Source organism: Cervus elaphus, chromosome 5 (assembly GCF_910594005.1).
Source record: "Cervus elaphus chromosome 5, mCerEla1.1, whole genome shotgun sequence".
In the NCBI taxonomy this organism is placed as follows: Eukaryota; Metazoa; Chordata; class Mammalia; order Artiodactyla; family Cervidae; genus Cervus; species Cervus elaphus.
Window position 1 is genome coordinate 20,496,195 of NC_057819.1, and position 21,957 is coordinate 20,518,151.

General features: G+C 39.6%; 1 protein-coding gene across 1 annotated transcript; it reads left to right on the plus strand.

Annotated features, from left to right (window-relative positions):
- The first annotated feature begins 7 nt into the window (after positions 1–7).
- On the plus strand, positions 8–20,390 carry GTF2H3 (general transcription factor IIH subunit 3). The gene is made up of 13 exons (XM_043902033.1): positions 8–109; positions 3,638–3,717; positions 6,826–6,932; positions 7,362–7,528; positions 10,694–10,756; positions 11,944–11,973; positions 12,118–12,146; positions 14,552–14,626; positions 15,833–15,886; positions 17,851–17,919; positions 18,338–18,473; positions 18,731–18,767; positions 18,860–20,390. Exons 1-13 carry the CDS (start codon positions 97–99, stop codon positions 18,927–18,929), a joined length of 930 nt encoding a protein of 309 aa, XP_043757968.1. The 5' UTR covers positions 8–96; the 3' UTR covers positions 18,930–20,390.
- The last annotated feature ends 1,567 nt before the right edge of the window (positions 20,391–21,957 follow it).

Here is a 21,957-nt window from a genome sequence, read left to right on the forward strand (position 1 = left end):
TCTTACGTCACTCGGAGGCGCCGGAAGTCGAGGTTCGTACACTCTGGCAGGTCTGCTTGCTTGCAAGTGGCTGTTCGCCGAGGGACTCTGGTCGCCATGGTCTCAGACGGTGAGGGCCGCGCCGGCGGGAGCCGGACCCCGGGACTAAGCAGACTTTGCCCGGCGATGATCTACCAAATGGACTGTATTTGGGGGGCTGGGTGGGGCCTGTTTGATCTTTAAAGGAGTAGCAAATTCGTTCATTCATTCAGTAAATATTTTTGGAGCGCCTCTTGTGTGCCAGGCGTTATTTCATGCCCTGGGAGATACATAGAGAACATGACAGACTAGTGGAGGTTACAGTCTAGTGAGCGAGACAGACAGGCAAGTAAATAAAAATAATTTCGAAGGGTGACCAGAGCTGTGACGACAATATAAAGTGATGATGGTGTCGATTGCTATTCGGGGATGATGCAGGAGGAGCTGCTTTCAATATGGGTCCAGGGAAGACTAGTAATATTCAGACTAAGACTTGAGTGACTTTATAAAAGTTCTGTGAAGGCCTTGTGACAAATTGAGCCATTACATTGCAATGGGAAGACGGAAAGGGGACACCTGCGGGTTGAGGAGAGTGGAGACTTTCGTTCATACATTAAACTACCAGTTACAGAGCCTGATGTCTTAAAGGGAGGAAAAAAGAGGCCAGGGTGGTGGGAGCAGGTTGGGATAGAGGGATGAGATCAGAGAGCTAGCTAGCCAGGTGCAGGTCCCCTGTGGGACCGGATCTCTATTTTAAGTGTAATACAAGCCGTTTTAGGGCTCCTAACAAAGAAGTATTACTGAAAAAAAAAAGAAGAAGTATTACTGATTTACGATTTTTTTTTCCCCCCGAGATCTTAGTTCCCTGACCAGGGATCCAACCCATGTCCTCTTGCAATGGAAGCATTGAATCCTAACCACTGGACTGCCAGGGAATTCCCTGATTTACTATCTTAAAAGATTACTTTGACTGCTGTGTGGGAAATTGACTGTGGAGAGCAAGAATAGAAATAGATCCTTTCAGGGGCAGTAACAATTGTCCATGCATCATTTATCTGTTTTAATATCACAACTTTGTGAGGGAGGCAGATCTGGTATGGCCCCTGTCTACAGATGAGGAGGTAGAGACCCAAAGAAGGAAATCCACAGGGACATTCTATGTCTATGGATTCACACCTCTCCTGACAGGCAACGCTTTGTTTTTCTCAGGCTTGATAGTAGCAAGGAATGTATGGCTCTGAGAATTGGGGAGTGGGACCTGATGGAGATATAAGGTCAAAGGCTTTGGGGCAGAAGAGTGAGGGCCTGTGGGAGAAATAGTTATTAAGTGGCTTTCTGTGCTAAACACTTTGTTCTGTGGTTTACATAACATTCCTCGTTCTCTAAGAAGGCCACGATTTAGAGGGCTGAGTGGGGAAGAGAGATCAGAAGCATAGCTAAGTGTACATTGAGGTCATGAGTACTGTCATCAGAAGAGGGACCTCACTGTGGGTGGTCAGAAGGAGGCAATAAGGTGTTGAAAAGCCACAGTCTTTATTTCATTTTTTTTTGTTGGAGTATAATTGCTTTATAATATTGTGTTAGTTTCTGCTGTACAACAGCATAAAGTGAATCAGCTATATGGATACATATATCTCCTCCTTTGTGGATCTTCCTCCTGCCACCAGCCCCACATCTAGGTCATCACAGAGCACTGACTGAGCTCCCTGTCTAGACAGCAGCTTCCCACTAGCTATCTGTTTTACACATGGTAGTGCACATATGTCAGTTCTAATCTCCCAATTCGTACCCCCCAACTGTGTCCACATATCCCTTCTCTATGTCTGTGTCTCTGTTCTTGCCCTGCAAGTAGGTTTATCTGTATCATTTTTAGCCACAGTCTTTAGAGTCAAGCAGATCTGTCTTCAGAGCTGGGTGTTAGCTTCGCTACTTGTTAGCAGGCCATGTGACTTAGAGCAAGTTACTTTCTCTTGCAAAATAGGAATACCATATTTCATCTAATCTAAGGCAATATGATTATGAAATGTGCTTTTATTTACTATATCACTAAGAGAGAAAATGTGATCAGTCATAATGGTAAGATACCGTCCTGAGTTCAGCAACTGTCAAATTGCTGAAAACTGTAAAACTGTTAAAAAAAGAAAAAAGAAAAAGGAGGGAGTACATCTTATAATTGGTGAAAGATAGCTTCCCTGGTGTCTCATTGGTAAAGAATCTGCCTGCCAATGCAGGAGACATAGGTTCAATCTCTGGGTCAGGAATGGCTATCCACTCCAGAGTTCTTGCCTGGAGTATCTCATGGACAGAGGAGCCTAGCAGCCTACAGTCCATGGGGGTCACAAGAGTCAGACACAACTTAGTGACTCAACAACAATCGAAAGATAGCATTAAGTCCCTTTCTGAGTTGTCATCAATGGGACAGGATGATAGGATTGTGTGTGCTGGGACTGACACAGAAAGACTGACATTTCTTCTCTCCTGAGATGGGGGAGCCAGGACCTGTTGGAAGACCTGGGGAGGACTTTTAGATAAGGAGGTAGCATTGGGTTGGGACCTTGGAGAGTAAATAGGATTTGGGTATGCAAGCAAGGCATTGCTGCTTTCTGCTATTAAATGAGCATGCTGGGTTTTTCATAACAATGTGTGTTTGTTGGTTCACATGTCTGTCACCTCAGTTAGAATATATGCTCCTTGAGGGCTTGGATCCAGTATCCCTGACACCTAACAGTGGTACTTTAGTGTAAATGTTTGTTGAATGAATGACTGTGTTAAGTTAGCCTGTTTTGTTGTGTCTTTCACTTTGTAAAGAGTAGCCTAATTTTTTTCACAATAAAATCTTTACACAACCATTGCTTTTCACTCTGGTTTTTACCTTTTAACGATTGTTTACTAATTATAATTGGCCTTGCTGGAAGGTGATTTGATGGACCTGGAGCCAGATTGATTCTGTGTCTCCCTTTAAATCTCTCCCCACCCACCCCTACCCCATGCCTGAAATTCTATTAGTGATTCTCAGTACTGGTTCATCAGTGCCTTCTGTCCTTGACCAGACATCTGTAATGCATTTATCATAAAATATTTATTGAGCATCCACCCCATGCTAGGCATTGTGTTCAGAGCAGAGGACAAGCAGTGATAAAAGAGACAAAAATCCAACCACACAATGTTCATAGTCTACTGCAGGGGTTCCCAACCTCCGGGAGCTAATGCCTGACGATCTGAGGTATAGCTAATGTAACAATAATAGAAATAAAGTGAACAGTAAATGTAGTGCTCTTGAGTCATCCTGGAATGAACCATCACCCCCCCCCCCCACACACACACACAACCTGTGGAAAAAATTGTCTTCCATGAAACCCGTCCCTGATGCCAAAAAGGTTGGAGGCTACTATTTCAGTGCATGAGAGGTGTAAATGTGCAGAAGGCAAGCAAGAGCTCACTAAGGGCCTCCAGAGCTTTAAGTCTTTAAAAGAACTTGATCTTGTGTTACTTTCATGGTTGTAGCTTATATACATAGAAAGGCATGTAGTGGTGCTTGCTTTGGGTTTAATTTACAAATTGGAAATGTTTGCTCTGTTTCACTTTTATGAGGCTAATTTTTTTTTGTTAATATTTTCAGAAGATGAATTGAATCTTCTAGTTATCATAGTTGATACCAACCCTATTTGGTGGGGAAAGCAAGCATTAAAGGAGTCTCAGGTAAGGCTGCTTGGGAAGGCTTTTGGATAGCTCTGATTTGACTGAGTATATGTGTATGTTGCTTTTTTATTAAGGTATAATTTCATACCATAAAATTCACCCGTTATAATGTATAATTCAGTGTTTTTTAGTAAAAATCACAGTAAAGTTGTATAACCACCACTACCACAATTCCATTTTAGGAAACTTCTATTTCCAGAAGGTTCCCTCGTGCTTGTTTGCAGTCAGTCACTGCTCCTACGCCCTAGCTGTTATTGTTGTTTAGTCACTAAGTCGTGCCCAACTCTTTGCAACCCCATGGACAGTAGCCCACCAGGCTCCTCTGTCTGTGGGATTTCTTGGGCAAGAATGCTGGAGTGAGTTGCCATTTCTTCAGAGGATCTTCATGACCCAGGGATTGAACCACATCTCCTGCTTGGCAGGTGGATTCTTTCCCACTGAGCCACCTGGGAAGCCCTCCCGCCAGTTGTAGGCAACCATTTGTCTGGTTTCTGTCTCTCTGTTGCTTTTTCTGGACATTTCATATATTGATTCCATATAATATGTAGTCTTTTTTTTTTTTAATACTTTCTACTTTGAAGTAGTTATGGAATCACAGGAAATTATAAAAACTGGTACAGAGAGGTCTGTGTGCCCTGACTCCAGCTTTCCCCAGTAGTAACATCTTCTGTAACTGCAGTACAAAGAGCGAAGCCAGGACATTGTGGTGTGTGGGCTTGTCTTACTGCGGAATGCCAGCGTTAGGGTGCACAGGCTTCAGTAGTTGCAGCCTGCAGGCTCAGTGGTTATGGCTCACTTGCTTAGTTATGGCATGTGGGATCTTCCTGGACCAGGGATTGAACCCATGTCCCCTGCATTGGCAGGTGGATTCTTAACCACTGGGCCACCAGGGCAGTGTCCTGTCATTTTGATTTTAGTCATTCTAGGGTGGGTGGTAGTACCTCATTGTGGTTTTAATTTGCATTTCACTAATGACTAATGATGTTGGAGAGTCTTGGTCATAAGCTTATTAGCTATCTGTATATTTTCTTTGATGAAATTCATATAAAAATGTTATGTCCAATTTTTAAATTCTTAAATTGGACATGTTCTTAATTAATTCTTAAATTGGACATGTTCTCACCATTAAGAACAAGTTATGTACTTGATAAAGCAACTGTATCAAGTTGATGTACTATGAGCTGCACATATTGAAAGTGTTAATGTTTTCACATATGTATGCATTTATGAAATTATCACCACAATCAAAATAATGAGATGTAGATCCATGGGAGTTCCCTGATGGTCCAGTGGTTAGGACTCAGTGCTCTCATTGCTGTGGCCTGGCTTTAGTCCCTGTTTGGGGAACTAAGATCCTGTAAGCTGATCAATGTGTCCAAAAGAACAAAACAAAACAAAAACACACAAATCCATCACTCCCAGAGTTTCTTCATATTCCTTTGAATTTCTCTCACCCAGCTCTCTCCCTGTTCCCTCCCAGAGGTAGCCACTTATCTGCATAATATCACTATAGATTAGTTTGCTGTTTTAAGGTATGTGTCTACCTGGAATCAAACAGTATATAGTTGGTTTTTTGTTATTGGGTTTTTTTCTTGTTTGGTCTATTGGCCTGTTGTTTTTACTCAGTGTAGTTACTTTGATATTTGTCCATGTTGCTACATGGATCAGTAGTTCATTTTTTGTTATTGCTGAGTAGAATTCTGTGGTGTGGCTGGACCAGCATATCACTACATATTATCATACTCTCCAGGAAGAGTATTATTTTGAACTCTCATCAGTGGTATATGAGGATTCCTTTTTTTTTTTTTTTTGTACTAACACAAGATGCTCTGTTTTCTTATTTTATCTTTTGCCAGTATGATGTACCAAAAATTCTCTCAGTCTTCTTTTAGTATATTTCGTGGCCCTTTGTATTTTTCTTTTGGGGAGTTTTCCATTTTCCTCTTTGGGTGTTCCTTTTTTTTCTAACTGGTTTGTGAACACTCTTTATGTTAAAAGGTTAATTCATTGTCTGTCATATGTTGCAGGTTTTTTTTCCAGTTTGTAATTTCCCTTTCACTTTGGTTTAGTTGTTTTTTGTTGTGTAGAAATTTTAATAGGTTTGTTTTACTTTTTTTTTTTGGTTTGTTTTACATTTTAAGAAATTGAGTGAGTGAAATTTATCAGTTTTGTTTTCTGCTTAAAGTATTGCTTTCTTTAATAATATTAATACTTGTCAGAATGTAAATTCCATGAAAGAAAGGGTCTTCACATGGCACATAATAGGTTCTCAGCATATTTAGTGAATGAATTAATTGAAAGATTTTACAATTACCAATTTAATCAATATATATTATCTATTGTATATATAGCAATAGTTTGCTAGTAATTTTATCTCAGAAGATGTGACATATTTACTATTCCCTGAATGTTATACAAAAAACATTTGTGGAATATTGTACTGATGAGGAAGTGGTCTCATAAGTAAGACTAGAAAATTCTACTATAGTTTCTTTTTCAGATTTGATTATCCATATTTTTGCTATGAATACATTTATTTATGAACAAATAAGTTGTATTGATTAACAGTATAACAGCTGGAACAATAACAGTGAAAATGAATGTCTTTGCATGTGGAATTTTAGTCTTTCTTGAGTTTATATTTCAAATTGGACAGTTTTGATTATCTGGGAGGATGAAATTGTACTTGGTAGACAGTTCTGTACAGGAGGAGAAAGAAGGGACGAGTCTTGATAACTAGTATTAGTAAAGATTGATTCTATTGACTAAGTTTTATTTAGGTCAACTGGAGCACAAATCAATCATCATGTTTATAAAAAATGACCGTATCTCCTCCCACTTGCCCAGTTCCGTCCCATCCCCCAGTAGCCGCTCTTCCTTCGTTTTGCTCTCTTCCATGAGACCTGACCTGCCATGTGTTGTTTTTCTAAGCAAGTCAGAAATGGGCAAGTCTGTGCTGTTCCGAATTAGAAAACCATACCTTTCCAATGTTTTTGCTTATGACCTTGGAGAAGGGAACTCCAGAGCAAATTTTTAGCGTGAATAATTATCTGACATAGTGGTTTTAGGTAGCTGATTTAGATTCTTTTTTCTTCTGTGTTTCAACAGTTTACTCTATCAAAATGCATTGATGCTGTGATGGTGCTGGGAAATTCTCATTTGTTCATGAATCGTTCCAACAAACTTGCAGTGATAGCAAGTCACATTCAGGAAAGGTATGACCATTATGATTACTCTTCCTGCTCAGTGCTTAAGGACCCTGAGATGAGATATTACTGGGGTAGATAAATATACCTCAAATAATAAACTAAATAGTAAATTAGAGTTTGGTAGGAATTCTCTTCAGTTGTCATCTAAAGAGTGAGAGCCACTGTAAAGTGTTTGAAGAGACCGTAACCGAGTACCTTCTTTATTTTTCCCATTTTTTGAGAAAACAGTGGAATCATCAAAACATCCCATGGTGGTAGACTCATGTTTGCCAATTTGCCTGTTTTATACATTTTGTAAAACTGGAGTTTATGATGGAGTCTTGAGATTCTGGAATTGGTGTGGTTTTTATCCCTGCTGACTTTTATTTTGATGTTTACTATGGGCACTGAGTCTCGGTGTGACTAGGGGGTTTTTTGTCTGTTTTTCTATTTCAGTCGATTCTTATACCCTGGAAAGAACGGCAGACTTGGAGACTTCTTTGGAGACCCAGGAAACCCTTCTTCTGAATTTACTCCCTCAGGGAGTAAAGATGGAAAATACGAGTTGTTGACAGCAGCAAATGAAGTTATCACTGAAGAGATCAAAGATCTAATGACCAAAAGTAATTGCTTTCAGCTTTTTTTCCTCCCATTATTGCTATTTGCAGATGGAGTTGAATGTGGAAGTGCTTAAGCTTTTGAGTCCAAAAGTTTGAGATTCTTGATATTATCTACTTAATTCTCTCTCTCTCTTTTTTTTTAAAATCATGCCCACAAAGCCTGTGTGATACTTGCCTGACCTCTGTAGCATGGACATGGTTCACCAGCCTCCACTGGAAACACTCTAGTGTTTGAGGATAGCCTGTTTTGACCCATTTTTTTTTCTTTCTCAGACCATTCTTTCTTCCATTTTTGACTTTTCCTTCATCTTGTTTCTTCATTTTTTAGAAATATTGATTTTATTTATTTATTTTCAGCCACGCTGGGTCTTTGTCACTGCGCTCAGGCTTTTCTCTAGTTTCAGTGAGCAGGCTTCTCATGGTGGTGGCTTCTCTTGTTGCAGAACATGGGGTCTAGGGCCCGTGGGTGTCAGTACTTGTGGCACACGGGCTTAGTTGCCCTGAGGCATGTGGAATCTTCCCAGACCAGGGACTGAATCAGTGTCCCCTGCATTGGCAGGCAGATTCCTATCAGGGAAGTCTTTCATTTTATTTCTTTAAAAACTTTTTTTTTTTTTAAATTCTGCACGGTGTTTTTCTTCCTCTGTATGTTCTCATCCAACCTTCCCATTAATTATCATTTGTGTATGAACCCTTCCCAATCTTTGTCTCTAATCCATCCTTTCTTTCAAACTGCAGATGTCTCCACTTAAGGGTCCCTCAGCCTCATTAATAAGCCCCAGACCAGTTTCATTTTCTTTCCCCTCAATTATACCACTACTTCCATTTCTGTCACCCCCATCCACCTGCTTTTCCAAAAGCTTTCATTTTGACTGCTTCCTTCTAAACCAACATCTAATCATCTATGAAATCCTATTAATTTATTGTCAGAAGTACCTCCAAAGTCTGACCCCTTATTACCTGCCGTCTAGCTCAACCTTGGGGACCGCTGACATCTTGGGTGGGGGAATTCTTTGCTATGGGGAGTTTCCTGTGCTTTGGAGGATAAGGGTTAGTTGCTCAGTCATGTCCCACTCTTCGCACCTCCATGGACTGTAGCCCCCCAGGGTCCTCTTGTTCATGGAATTCTCTAAGCAAGAATACTGAAGCAGGTTGCCATTCCCTTCTCCAGGGGATCTTCCCAACCCAGGGATCGAACGCAGGTCTTCTGCATTGCAGGTGGATTCTTTACCATCTTAGCCTCCAGGGAAGCCCTTTGGAGGATACTTACTTAGCAGCATCCCTGGCCTCAACCAACTGAATGCTAAAGTATCCCCCAGCTGGGGCTTCCCAGGTGGCACAGTTGTTAAAGAATCTGCCTTGTAATGCAAGAGATGAAAGAGACACGGGTTCGAAACCTGGGTCAGGAAGATCCCCTGGAGAAGGAGATGGTAACCCGCTCCAGTATTCTTGCCTGGGAAATCCCATGGACGGAGGAGCTGGTGGGCTATGGTCCTTGGGGTCACAGAGTTGGACATGACTGAGCACGCATGCAGGTACAAACCTAATGACCCTCTTGGGGCACAGTTGTCCCGCTTGAGAGCCTTTGCTCCGGATCATTATAACAGCTTCTTACTCCTGTCTCTCCCCATTTAAGTCCTCCCACTCAGCCCTCTAGAGTTATCATTCTGAAAATCAGAGTTAGGATTCCCTGCCTCAGACTTTTGCTAATTCCCTATTGCCTGCGGGCAGTGGTTTTAAACTGTCTCCTTTGTCCAAATCACTGGTAGGGAAAAGGCAACTCTAGAGACAGATAGTGGATCAGTGATTTCTCTTGGGACTACGTGGAGTTGGGGGTGGTGGGAGGGGGTGGTGGGCAGGAAGGGACTGGGAATGGGCGTAAGTGATCTTTTGGAGTGATGAAAGTGTTCTACAGTTGGATCATGGTGATGATTTCAACTCTAGAAATTTACTGGAAATCATTGACTTGTGCACTTAAAAAGAGTGAATTTTGAGATCTGTAAGTTACACCCCAATAACATGAAATACTGGGCCCCACTTCATGGTTTCCGATTCAGTGGGTCTTGGGAGGGCCCAGGAACTTCCCTGGTGTCTCACACGGTAAAGAAACTGTCTGCCAATGCAGGAGACCGAGACCCGGGTTCAATCCCTGGGTCGGGAAGGTCCCCAGAAGTATGAAATGGCAATTCCAGTATTCTTGCCTGAAGAATTCCGTGGTCAGAGGAGCCTGTTGGGCTACACTCCATAGGGTCTCAAAGAGTCAGACACGACTGAGCATAGCACAGCACCAGGGAGGACCCAAGAATTTGTATTTTTCTTGAGTTCCCAGGTGATGTTCCTCCAGTGGGTTCTAGAATCACATTTTGGAAACCACTGGCCTCCAGCGTAAAGGCCCAACTTATCAGTTCAGTGGTCCAGACCTTTCCCGGTCTGACCTCCCCTTGGGGCATCAGCACTGCTGGACCAGTTGCAAGCCCTGTTCCTACAGGGTGTTAGTCTGGACTCCTACCTTGTTGAACTGGATGTTTAGAATTTTGATTTTTATGAGTGATTTTTTTTTTTTTTCACTCAAGTCTCCAGATAAGCTGTGAACTTTGTCCCTACCTCCCACAGCCAGGGGAGTTGCTCCAGTCCTCTTTTCACTGGTCCAGCTTTTCCAGGGCAGTGGGAAGGAGGAGGTGATAGGAAAGGCTCAGAGCCTAGCCAGGGACCTCTGTGCAGGCTGCCCTCGGTCACACACAGACTTTTGTACCACTCAGATCATTGAGAAACCAGAACCTTCCCCAGTAACACCAGGATACTCTTTAGTATTTATAACATAAAATTTACCGTTTTAACCATTTTTCAGGGTACAGGTCGGTAGCATTAAGTACATTCACATTGTTGGGCAAACATCACCACTATCCATTTCAAGAACTTTTTCATCATCCCAAACTTGAACTTTATACCCATTAAACAACCACCCCTCGTTCCTCCCCATTCAGCCCCCAACCACCAGGGTATTTTAAATTGAGAAAATGTTTAACAATTGCTTATCTGTGTTTATAAACCCAGTTTTGAAAATGTTATCTGATTTCCTTCATGAAGATGAATGCTTTGGTTTAAAAATGATTTTGGTTCAAGAAAGTACCTAAGAATTCTCTTTTTAATGCTTTTTATTATTTACAGGTGACATAGAGGGTCAACACACAGAGACTCTGCTGGCAGGATCCCTGGCCAAAGCTCTTTGCTGTATCCTTGGTGTTTTTTTTTTTTTTTTAAATATGTGTTTATTTGTTTTCTCTTTGGCTGTGCTGGGTCTTTTTGCTGCGGGCTTTCTCTGGTTGTGGCGAGCAGGGCTACTCTGTACTTCGGGTGCTCTGGCTTCTCGCCGCGTGGCTTCTCTCGTTGTGGAGCATGCGCTCTCGGGCGCGCAGGCTGCAGTGGTTGTAGCACGTGGGCTCCTTAGTTGAGGCACACGGGCCCAGTTGCCCCACAGCACTGGGATCTTCCCAGACCAGGGATCGAACCAGTGTCCCTTGCATTGCAACATGGATTCTTAACCACTGGACCACCAGGGAAGCCCCTGCTGTATCCTTGGTGTTTTAATCATTCAGAAGTTTGTTTTGTTTTTTCCTTTAATAAAGATACCTTAACTTGTGATATTTCTTAGAACCGTGGATGCCCACATTACTGGAAGGCATGAGTGTTCTAAAGCGGTAGATAATAAAAAAGGTTTTAACATGTTTTTAGGAGAAGCTGTAAGAATGAGAAAACTCTACTTTCTCCTGTATGTCTTGCTCACAACGAATTATTCTTCAGGATGTTCTTCTGTTAATTATTAGACAGATTAAAACTTTTTTATTCTTTTCTCATGTTAGAAACAGTGTTTGATTTTAAAAGCCAGTTACTGACCCTGGGGCTTATTAAATGAGCAGCTGGTTCTCCCCAGGAGAATGAGTTATTTTGCCCACCTTTATAAGCATGTTGATAATCTATGTTTGTGTGACTTTTTTTTTGAGTCTTAAGTAATTTAATTTGTTTGTTTTGTACAGTATCGAGTGATCCCTCCGTCCCCAGACTGTGATTGGGGGTGTCTGATTGTCTGTGTATGGTTTATAAATTCGTCATCTCATTTGGTTGGCGTATTGATTTACTTGTGCCAGTATTCAAATCTAGGACATAACAGATAGCCGTAGAACAATCAAATCTATTAATTTTAATTTTCTGGGAGAATAATCATATTTTGGTCAGGTTACAAGGCCCACTTGATTGCAAAGTCAGTAATTGGAAGCTCCCAATCTCTTTTGTGTGTTTATTGTGAGTCATGGAGCTTTTCCTTTTTTTCAGGTAGGTGGATGCTGAATTTATTTAACTATGATTTGAATTTATTTTTTCTGAAACAATATTTTTAAATTCCTTAATGCTGAGAAAATAAGACATTCATAGAATGAACAAAGAAGTTAAAGGTAAGAGCCTGCAATCTTCTATGAAACTGCAATTCTTATTTTACTACTATAACTTTGAGGGGCTGTTTTTAAATTGGTGAGAAAACTTTATAATATGTTCAGTGAGATTCAGTTGTAACGTAATCTGTTTTTATCTCTTTATAGATAATCAGGAAATGAAATCAAGGATATTGGTAAGATTAAAAGAAATTTGTACTATGTTTTTATACCAGCCAGAGCCAGTTAGAAAACAGGCTGAGAGATAAGACCCATTTATAATAGAAGCAATAAATATTAAGATTCCAGAGTTAATTAACAAGTAATGTGTAAAGTTGATTATGATGAAAAACTGAAATTCTGAGAGACATAAAGTTATTGAATAAACAGAGCCATATTTTTTCTTTTTTAATTTTTTCAGTTATTTTTATTGACATATGGTTGATCTACAATATTATATAGTTATGGGTATATAATATAGAGATTCACAGTTTTTTAAAGGTTATATTCCATTTATAGTTATTAAAATATTGACTATATTTTCCATGTTGTGTGAGATATCCTTGTAGCTTTTTTTGTCTGTAATAGTTTATACCTCTTAAATCTCTACCACTCTATTGCCCATCTCTTCTTCCCCCTTCCCCACTGGTAACCCCTAGTTTGTGGAGAGCCATATTTTATTCTCGAATGTCAGTTTGTCCAAGATTAAACTGTAAGTTCAGTGCAATCTCAGAATATTAATCAGATTTTTTTTTTCCTGGCAGAGCGGGGGGATTTAGGAAAGTCAAGAGTTTATCTAAAAGAATAAATCAGTGGGAATAGCCAGGAGCTTTCTGAAAGAGACTAGTAAGTAGGAAGTTGCTCCAGTCAACTTAAAGAAAAACACACAACATTACTGTTGTGAGTTTAAGTTGGTTTTTTTTTTGAGTTTAAGTTTTATTCAGGGTTTTACTGAGCATTATAGCTCAGGAGGCAACCACTCAGCTGTGAAGAAACTGTCCCAAAGAGGTAGAGAAGAGACCAGTTTACGTGGGGTTTTTTTTTTTTTTTTGGCTAGGAAATTCACACAGTCAAGCATACATATCGGTAGAAGATGACTGCTAATCACAAAGACCAGATATCTCAAGATAGTGATTTTAGTGCTTTTCTATTTTTTCAGTTCTTGCCTACAAAGAGGTAAGAATCTGGGGTTGTTAAAATTCTTCTTGAGATACCCATCTGACTGTCTAATAGCCTGTTTATCCAAAGCACTGAGTGCCTCATCCTGCCTTTCATCCTGGACGCCTTTCAGGGTGCGCGGTCGGTGGACAGCTGCAGTGGGTTCCCACTTAACCCTTGTAGAACTGGGTGGTGAGCAGTGCTCTTTGTTCTTTTTTATTCGCACCCCTTTAGGCATTCAAACACATTATAAAGCTACAGTAACAGTGTGGTTCTGGTACAGCAGTATGCAAACAGATAATGGGTACATAGTGGGGTTTGATACAAGATAAATGAAACACTTCAAATGTGTGGGAAGGAAATGGATTATTCAGTAAAAGATACTGGGCCAGTTGGTTGGCCGTTGGGAGGAACACAGAGCTAGATCTCACTGCTTACTCCTAAGCACATTCTAATAATGATCAAACATGTCAATGTAAAAATTTGAGTTATAAAAGTGCTGGAAGGAAATATGTGTTTATCATCTTCAGTTAGTATCTTGCTTAGTATCTTGCTAAGCATGATGTGAAACTTTAAAAGAAAGCTTAAGACCTAAAAAAAATAAAACCTCCAAAACAAGGATGGGAAAAGAAAAAATCTATTAGGAAAAAGTGTTTTCAACATAACTGCATGATAGGATTAATGTATTATTTCTAAAATAAAAAAGAGCTTTTGTAAATTAATTTTTAAAAGTCGGGGTTGACTCCGAAGGAACAGGTGGGAAACATGAGCAGTCTGCAGAAGAGGAAATGCAAATGACCAGGTAGCGTTTGGAAATACGGAAGCCCTACTAGTGGTTCTTCTCTTGCGTCGCCCATAAGAGGATAAATTAGTACAGCTTTTCTGGAAGGCAGGTCAGTAATATGTATCAAAATGAAATGTGCAGACACTTTAGTAATCTCACCGGTTATCTTAGGAGCTAATCAGTCGTGCAAAGGATAGATGGGAGTGTTCATCAGAGCCTTGTCTAAAATTGAGGTTTGAAAAAAAAAAACTGAGATGTGGAAACTGCTTAAATGTCTTCTGTAGGTAATTGGTTAAATAGTCAAAATCTAGGAACTCAGCATTAAGGATGATATACACTCATATTTATTGACATAAGGTTGTTTCCCCCAGATATTGGGGGGAAAAACCAGGTTGCAGAATACTAGGGTATCATCCTGGGTGTGTGTGTGTGTCTGTGTCTCTGTTGAATGTGAATGTATATACATGTCCACATAGATGCTCTTTAGAAACCATTAACAAGGATTATCTCTTGAATGATAGGATTTGGGGGAGATTTTTAATAACTACAAAGATAAATTAGAAAGATGATATTGACTGTAGTTTGTTGTATACTGTGTTGACATTTGAGTAAGAGTATTAGAATGTGGCCAAAAGGTATTAACATGCATATGATTTTTAGGTGATTAAGGCCGCAGAAGACAGTGCATTGCAGTATATGAACTTCATGAATGTCATCTTTGCAGCACAGAAGCAGGTGAATTGAGAGCCTTCTTTTTAAAGAATATTGGTTTCATAATGAAGGAGTTAATTTTACTGTTTGAATGGCCTGCTTTAAGAAATTGTCATATTGAATACTTACTAAGGGATTGGGAATCTGGAATCCATGTTTTGTGCTAGTCATTTTTCTATTTTGAGTCCTGCACCCTTGAGAATCTAGTGGATCCCCAGAAGAATATGCACTGAAGCTCACTTTTGTTTATAGTTACTTGGTTTAACTATATATATAGTTACAACCCTGTTTAGCCCATCCGTAGACTTGAGGCCAAGAATCCTGAGTTTTATAACAGTTTGCTGCATGTGTTGCCTCAATTTCTTTGTCTTTCTGCTTTAGGGAGGTTTTAGGTGGCTCAGTGGTAAAGAACCCTCCTGCCAGTGCAGAGGTGCGGGTTCAGTCCCTGGGTCAGGAAGATCCCTGGGTGAAGGAAATGGCATCCCACTCCAGTATTCTTGCCTGGGAAATCTTACGGACAGAGGAACCTGGTGGGCTACAGTCCATGGGGTCACAAAAGAGTCGGACACAACTTAGCAACTAAACACCAACAATAAATATTTGATATTTTTACTTTGCAAATAGCTCAAGTGTTCAGATGAGTTATCATTAATACATTTTCTTCTTTGACATGTTGAAAAAAAACTTTCTTAAAACTTCAGTTTGGAAAAAAAACAACACTTTGGTTTTGGGACATCCCTGCTGGTCCTGTGGTTAGGGCTCCGTGCTTCCATGGCACAGGGTATGGATTTGATACCTGGTCAGGAGACTAAGATCCTGCATGCTGTGGTGGTATGGCCAAAAAACTTAAAAAAAAACAAGCTTCCATTTTAACCTAAAATGCTGCTATAGTCACATTAACCTAAAATACTGCTATAGTCACTATTAATATTTTCCGTCTTGGAGTGGCAGCATGATACAGTGAAAAGGCCATGGACTTTGAGGACAGGCAGATTGGGGGTGACAGTGTGGTTTGCCCTTGGCTCTGTGACCACCACTCAGCCAAGGCCTGGGTGTTGCAGTGTAAAATGCAAATCAGATGTCTATCTTTCAGTGTAACCATGCATATTAAATGAGCCGTTTTAAGAATAGAATCTGGCATATAATAGGTTCTCACTATAAGGTAAGTCTTCATTATTCCAGGAATAATAATTATTCCATTATTAATATTTTTTGACATGTCCATTTCAGAATATTTTGATCGATGCCTGCGTGTTAGACTCTGATTCAGGACTCCTTCAACAGGTATATTTTAAATGAATGCTTGGCGGTGGTTATGAAAGCCTGGTGTGTTCCGTTACCTATGGTAAATGCCTCTCACCCACCAGTCTTCACACAGCTTTAGGGGTTAGCCCTTATGATGCTTCAAGTTAGAGCACCAGTATCTCTCTGGTTACTTTGAAATTTTTATTTATATTCTACATAATGCTTTGATTGACTTTGTACAAGTATTGTAATTCACACATTAAAATGAATTCAAACAGCACAGAAAAGTGTTTTTAAAAAGAGTAAAAATAAGAAAAGAAAAATCTCTTCTTTCATTCCGAAGTTAATGTTAGGTGACCAGCATGATCGCTCTATACATACAGATGGAAGAATAGATCACTAAGCAGAGAATTTTATAAAAAATAGGTTCCAGATCTGTGCTGTCCCTAATGGTAACCATATGATTGTTGAGCTCTTGAAATGAGTCTGGTCTGAATTGAGAAGTACGTGAGTATACAGACTGAATTTCAAAGACAGAATGAAAAACAGAATGTGTAATATCTTGTTAATGATTTTTATACTGGTTATGTGTTAAAATGATAACACTTTGAATATATTGAGTTATCTAAAAGATGCTACTAAAACTTTATCTCTTCATTGTTCCTGTTTCATGTGGCTGGAAAATTAAAAATTACATATGTTGCTCATATTATGTTTCTCTTAGACAGCACTGTTAGATATTACTTTTAATCAAAACATGAAAATGAGCTTTACTTTAACCAAAAAGGAAAAACAAAACAAAACGAAAAAGTGGAAATAAGACTGAAGACAATACTAAACTTTTGGTAAATGGTTTTTGATCACAAGGAACAATATTTCCTGAAAGATCAGTTAAAAGCATAAAATTACAGAAAACTTTGAGTTTGGGTTACTGCTGGGGATTGAGTGGGAGAGGGGGTATACAACCAGAAAGTCCACCAGCCTCAAAAGTTCTAGGATTGTCCTGTTTCTTAAGCTTGATGGTAGGTGCATGGTGTTTATTGGAATGTGAAATGGTACAGCCTCTTTGGATAATAATCTGAAACTTCCTCAGAAAGTTAAACATAGAATTACCAGTTGAGTCTGCAATTCCATCCTTAGATATTTATTTAAGAAAAATGAAGTGCTCGCTTCGGCAGCACATATATTAAGAAAAATGAAAACATTTCTGCACAAAATTCTGTCCTTGAATATTCATAGCTGTGCTATTCATAATAACCTAGAAGTGCAAACAACTCAAATGCCCATCAGCAGATGAATGGATAAACAAACTGTGGTCTATCCATGTGGTGGAATATTATTTGGTCATAAAAAGGAATGAAATACTGATATATGCTACAATATGAATGTACCTTGAAAACATTATCCTAAGTAAAAGAAGCCAGTCATAAAAGGACATAGCTTGCCTGATTCTATTGATCAGAGAAAAGTGTCCAGAATAGGCAAGTCCATGGAGACAGAAAGCAGATCGGTAGTTGTCAGGGGAAAGGAGGGATGAAGAGTGACTGTTAATGGGGATGTGGGGTGATGAAGATGTTCTGCAACTAGATAGCAGTGACAGTTGCACAGTTCTGTGAATATTCTAAAAATAAGTAAATCTTAGATGTTAAAAAGATAGGTTTTATAGTGTGTGAATTACATCTCAAACTGTTAACTAAAAAATATGATGAGAGTGAATAAACATGGCAAGAATAAAAATGTACCACCAGCAGACAAACAGGAAAAAGGGCATGTAGTGTCTTATAACTGCAGGCTTCAAAGGGTGAAAGGGCGTGCACCAAGGGGAAAACACAGCTATTTGAACATCTGGAGAGGTGGCTGCAAGTTTCCAATCCTCCCTCACTCTGGGAAGAGATGCCCTTTTAATTTGCTGTGTCGTAGACCTGAAGAGTTGGTGTTGAGAATGACCTCCGTCTGTGAAAGCTAGTGCTCACGTGGCAGTGAGTCCTTTGTGTGTCTTACAGGCTTGTGACATCACAGGGGGACTGTACTTGAAGGTGCCCCAGATGCCTTCCCTTCTGCAGTATCTACTGGTAAGGAAACGTCAACAGTGAACCTAATGCCTTGAGTCAGTCGAGACCCTTGTTTCCTGGGGAATGAATGGGAATGAGACGGCTGATGCCTAGTAACTGGAAGAAAGGAATTGAGGGGTGACCTAGGGAATTCCAGCTTCCAGTAGTCTTTGAACCCTGTAAGCTCTGTGCAGAATGTTGTATGGCTGTTTACAGCACAGTGCCTGTGTGTGGAGGTGCTCAGTAATTGCGGAATGAAAAATACACGTTTCTCAACAGACATTCAAGGGAAATCCAGTTTAGTATTCTCAGTGTTCACTGGCTGAAATCTAATATCTGTATCTTGGCTTCTGGTTGTTTTCCCCCATGTTTTTTTTTTTTTTTCCCCATGTTTTAAATAAAAATCTCTTGCTCATTTTTGTTTGTTTGTTTTATATAGTGGGTTTTTCTTCCTGATCAAGATCAGAGGTCTCAGTTAATCCTCCCACCCCCAGTTCATGTTGACTACCGGGCTGCTTGCTTCTGTCATCGAAATCTCATTGAAATTGGCTACGTCTGTTCTGTGTGCTTGTCAAGTAAGTTCGTGTACTGAGTTTTTCTTTTTTATGTCTTTTTTTGGCGGGGGCCGGAGAGCACTGTGTGGCATGTGGAACCTTAGCTAACTGACCAGGTGTTGAATGCATGCAGTGGAAGTGGAGTTTTAACCGTTGGACCGCCAGGGAAGTCCTTTTACCCAGTTTTCCTATGTTGGAGGGGAGTCTGCAGAAAATATCTTCAACTGTGTTGCTTCTAAATCATCCTGGTGTGTTTTTTTTTTTGTTTCAATTTACAGTATTCTGCAATTTCAGCCCAATCTGTACCACATGCGAGTAAGTATCTTTGGGGTTCTGTGGCTGGCTCCCACTTTACAGAGATTTAGAGCATTAAAAAGTGTTTTATTTTTTTCTGTGTATTATTTCAGGACAGCCTTTAAGATTTCTCTGCCTCCTGTACTGAAGGCCAAGAAAAAGAAACTGAAAATGTCCTCATGATAATAAAAGTAATTTCCCCATCACTTAGAGCTGGTTATAGAAATTATATGGCAGAATCTTTGTTAGGGAGGCTCTGAAAAAAATAGAGATGTGTGTAAGATAATGAGCTTTCTTACAGGAAATACTGTGAAACATCATCCTTATCCTGTGCTGGGGGGCTGATTTATTTGAGGGAGTCCATTCTATGCAATATACCAGTCTTTTTCTGGCTGGTTTTTGCCCAGAAATGGGGGAAGAAAGCACAAATTTGAGACTTTTTTTTTTAATGAGATGATCATTTGTCAAAGACAGTCTGTCCTGACTGATGGAAAGTGTCAGAACCTACCCAAGTCTGGATCCTTACTGTGAAATGTACGACATGACATTTGAACCCAGTTCTGGAGAAAAGTGACTATTTATGGAGTAATGGCATTAATCAAGATAGAACATCTTACTTGAGTCAACACTTAGCTTTGACAGTATTCATGTAAATAAAATCCTCATTTTCTCGATTGAGATTTAGCTCCAGATATGACCAGATATTTATTCTTTTGTCTGACAGTACATGTTTGGACAATTACTCAAATGAAAGTTTGTCACTGAGTATCTCTAAAATCTGATTTTAAACGAGTATGGAAAGCGAGTGCAGTAGTCGGGAAGGAACTTTTTGTTCAAAAACAGTTGTATGAAGAGCTTATTTGTGAAAGCCAAAGTCTGGGTTCCCAAGGTGAGTGTCTTCGGGGGAATGAATTCTTTCCAGCTAAGTGTTGCCCCACATAGAATTCATTCCTTTTTTAGAGGAGGGCAAAAGCATTAATACTGGAGAATGGTTCTCTGGAAACTTTGGGCTTAATACTGAAAACTTATATCAATTAAAAAGAAAAATTATTTGTAATTTCAACAATAAACAACTTATTTTTCTACGTAACCTTGAAGTTACTAAAAGTCCTTTTAAATTCCAGCATAGTGTAGGAAGGGTTTTCAAGAATGATGGCCAGTTTGGTTTGTTTTTAGAAAGTATACTGAGAGAAACCTATATGTGTATACAATGTTGTATATAAATAAGATTTTAATTTTCTCTTGATACCATCTCAAAAACTGTCTCAAATACTTAAATAATTTGGTATTTGGTTAGATTATTTCAGGTAGGTTTTATATTCTGGATTTACAGTTTTGTTAACAGATACACAAAGATTTTGGTGGTCACTTTGCAAGTATTTGTTAATCTCTGAGTTTAAGAATGTCTTTTTAAATAATATTTAATATTTCACAGCCCAAGTGTAATGGAGATCACTATTTTTAAGTCTAGGAAATAAAACATCATATATCTAAAGATGATTAAATTCAAACAAGCTCTTAAGGTTTTTGTTACTACTTTTTCATTTGAAATGTTTTATGAACTGGCTTAATTCTGTTTAAATTTTAACTGTTGTGCTTATGGTTTATTTTGTATAATTTTTATAATAAAATAACTTAACTTTTCATATTTCCCTGAGTTATTTCTTCTTCAGTTCAGTTCAGTCGCTCAGTCGTGTCCGACTCTACGACCCCATGAACTGCAGCATGCCCGGCCTCCCTGTCCATCAACAACTCCTGGAGTTTACCCTAACTCATGTCCATTGAGTCAGTGATGCCACCTAACCATCTCATCCTCTGTCGTACCCTTCTCCTCCCACCTTCAGTCTTTCCCAACATCAGGGTCTTTTCAAATGAGTCAGCTCTTCACATTAGGTGGCCAAAATATTGGAGTTTCAGCTTCAACACCAGTCCTTCCAATGAACATCCAATGAACTGATTTCCTTTAGGATGGACTGGTTGGATCTCCTTGCAGTCCAAGGGACTCTCAAGAGTCTTCTCCAACACCACAGTTCAAAAGCATCAGTTCTTCTGTGCTCAGCTTTCTTTATGGTCCAACTCACACCCATACATGACCACTGGAAAAACCATAGCCTTGACTAGATGGACCTTTGTTGACAGAGTAATGTCTCTGCTTTTTAATATGCTGTCTAGTTTGGTCATAACTTTCCTTCCAAGGAGTAAGCGTCTTTTAATTTCATGGCTGCAATCACCATCTGCAGTGATTTTGGAGCCCCCAAAAATAAAGTCAGCCACTGTTTCCCCATCTATTTGCCATGAAGTAATGGGACCAGATGCCATGATCTTAGTTTTCTGAATGTTGAGCTTACTGGTTGTTTATTTCATGCTCATTCGTCTTCAGCTGTGTACTTTTTAACTGGATTTGATCACATGTCAGTTTTTTATTCAACTCTGAAGAACTTTAATTTCAAATCTTGCCAAAACTATACATAAAAATATTGTTACAAATACTATATAATTATAGATTGGTATGAGGTTTTTAACAGAAGATTTTTTACACACCGTATATGGATTCTGTCGGTGAATTGGTTTACCACTCATCTGATAGCTAACAAAATGAGTGAACATTTATTGAGTACTTGCTGTACATCAGGCATTAGGCTAAGCTCATTAGGTGTGTTGCCTCACTTCTCACACAACCCTGTTTGGGAGAGACTGATTACCTCCTTTAAAGCTGAGGAAGCCCAAGCTTAGAGAGGTTAAGTGACTTTCCCAACATCACTTAACATGGAAGGTGAAATTCAAACCAGGCAGTCCAACCTCAGAGCCTGCACCTTTAAGTCACTGAGCTATGATAACACTTGCAATGCTTTGAGGCTACTGCCATAAGAAAAATGGATTTTTTTCCCAGGCAGAATTTTGGTACTTTTGCATCTGTTCTAATGGTGTGAAAACTTCGTGTGTGTAGTTTGAGAAGACCTACTTTCAGAGGTCTGAGAGCTCTGTGTGGTGGTTCAGTCGCTAACTCCTGTCCCACACTTTGCGACCCCGTGGACTGCAGCACGCCAGGCTTCCTTGTCCTTCACTGTCTTGCTGTGTAATACAAACAAAACTTCTAAAAAACTGGGAGAATAATAAAAACAGCACAACAGAACAATTACAGCACTGCAGCTTCACCCCCTTTTTGTTCCTCCCCCAAATCCTCATAAAAATCAAGTTTATTAAGCTGCTT

Bases quoted from the DNA above. Each gene is read 5' to 3' on its own strand.
- GTF2H3 (XM_043902033.1), top strand. The intron at 14,627-15,832 runs GTGAATTGAGAG...TGTCCATTTCAG, and splicing joins TCTTTGCAGCACAGAAGCAG to AATATTTTGATCGATGCCTG. The intron at 18,474-18,730 runs GTAAGTTCGTGT...TTCAATTTACAG, and splicing joins CTGTTCTGTGTGCTTGTCAA to TATTCTGCAATTTCAGCCCA.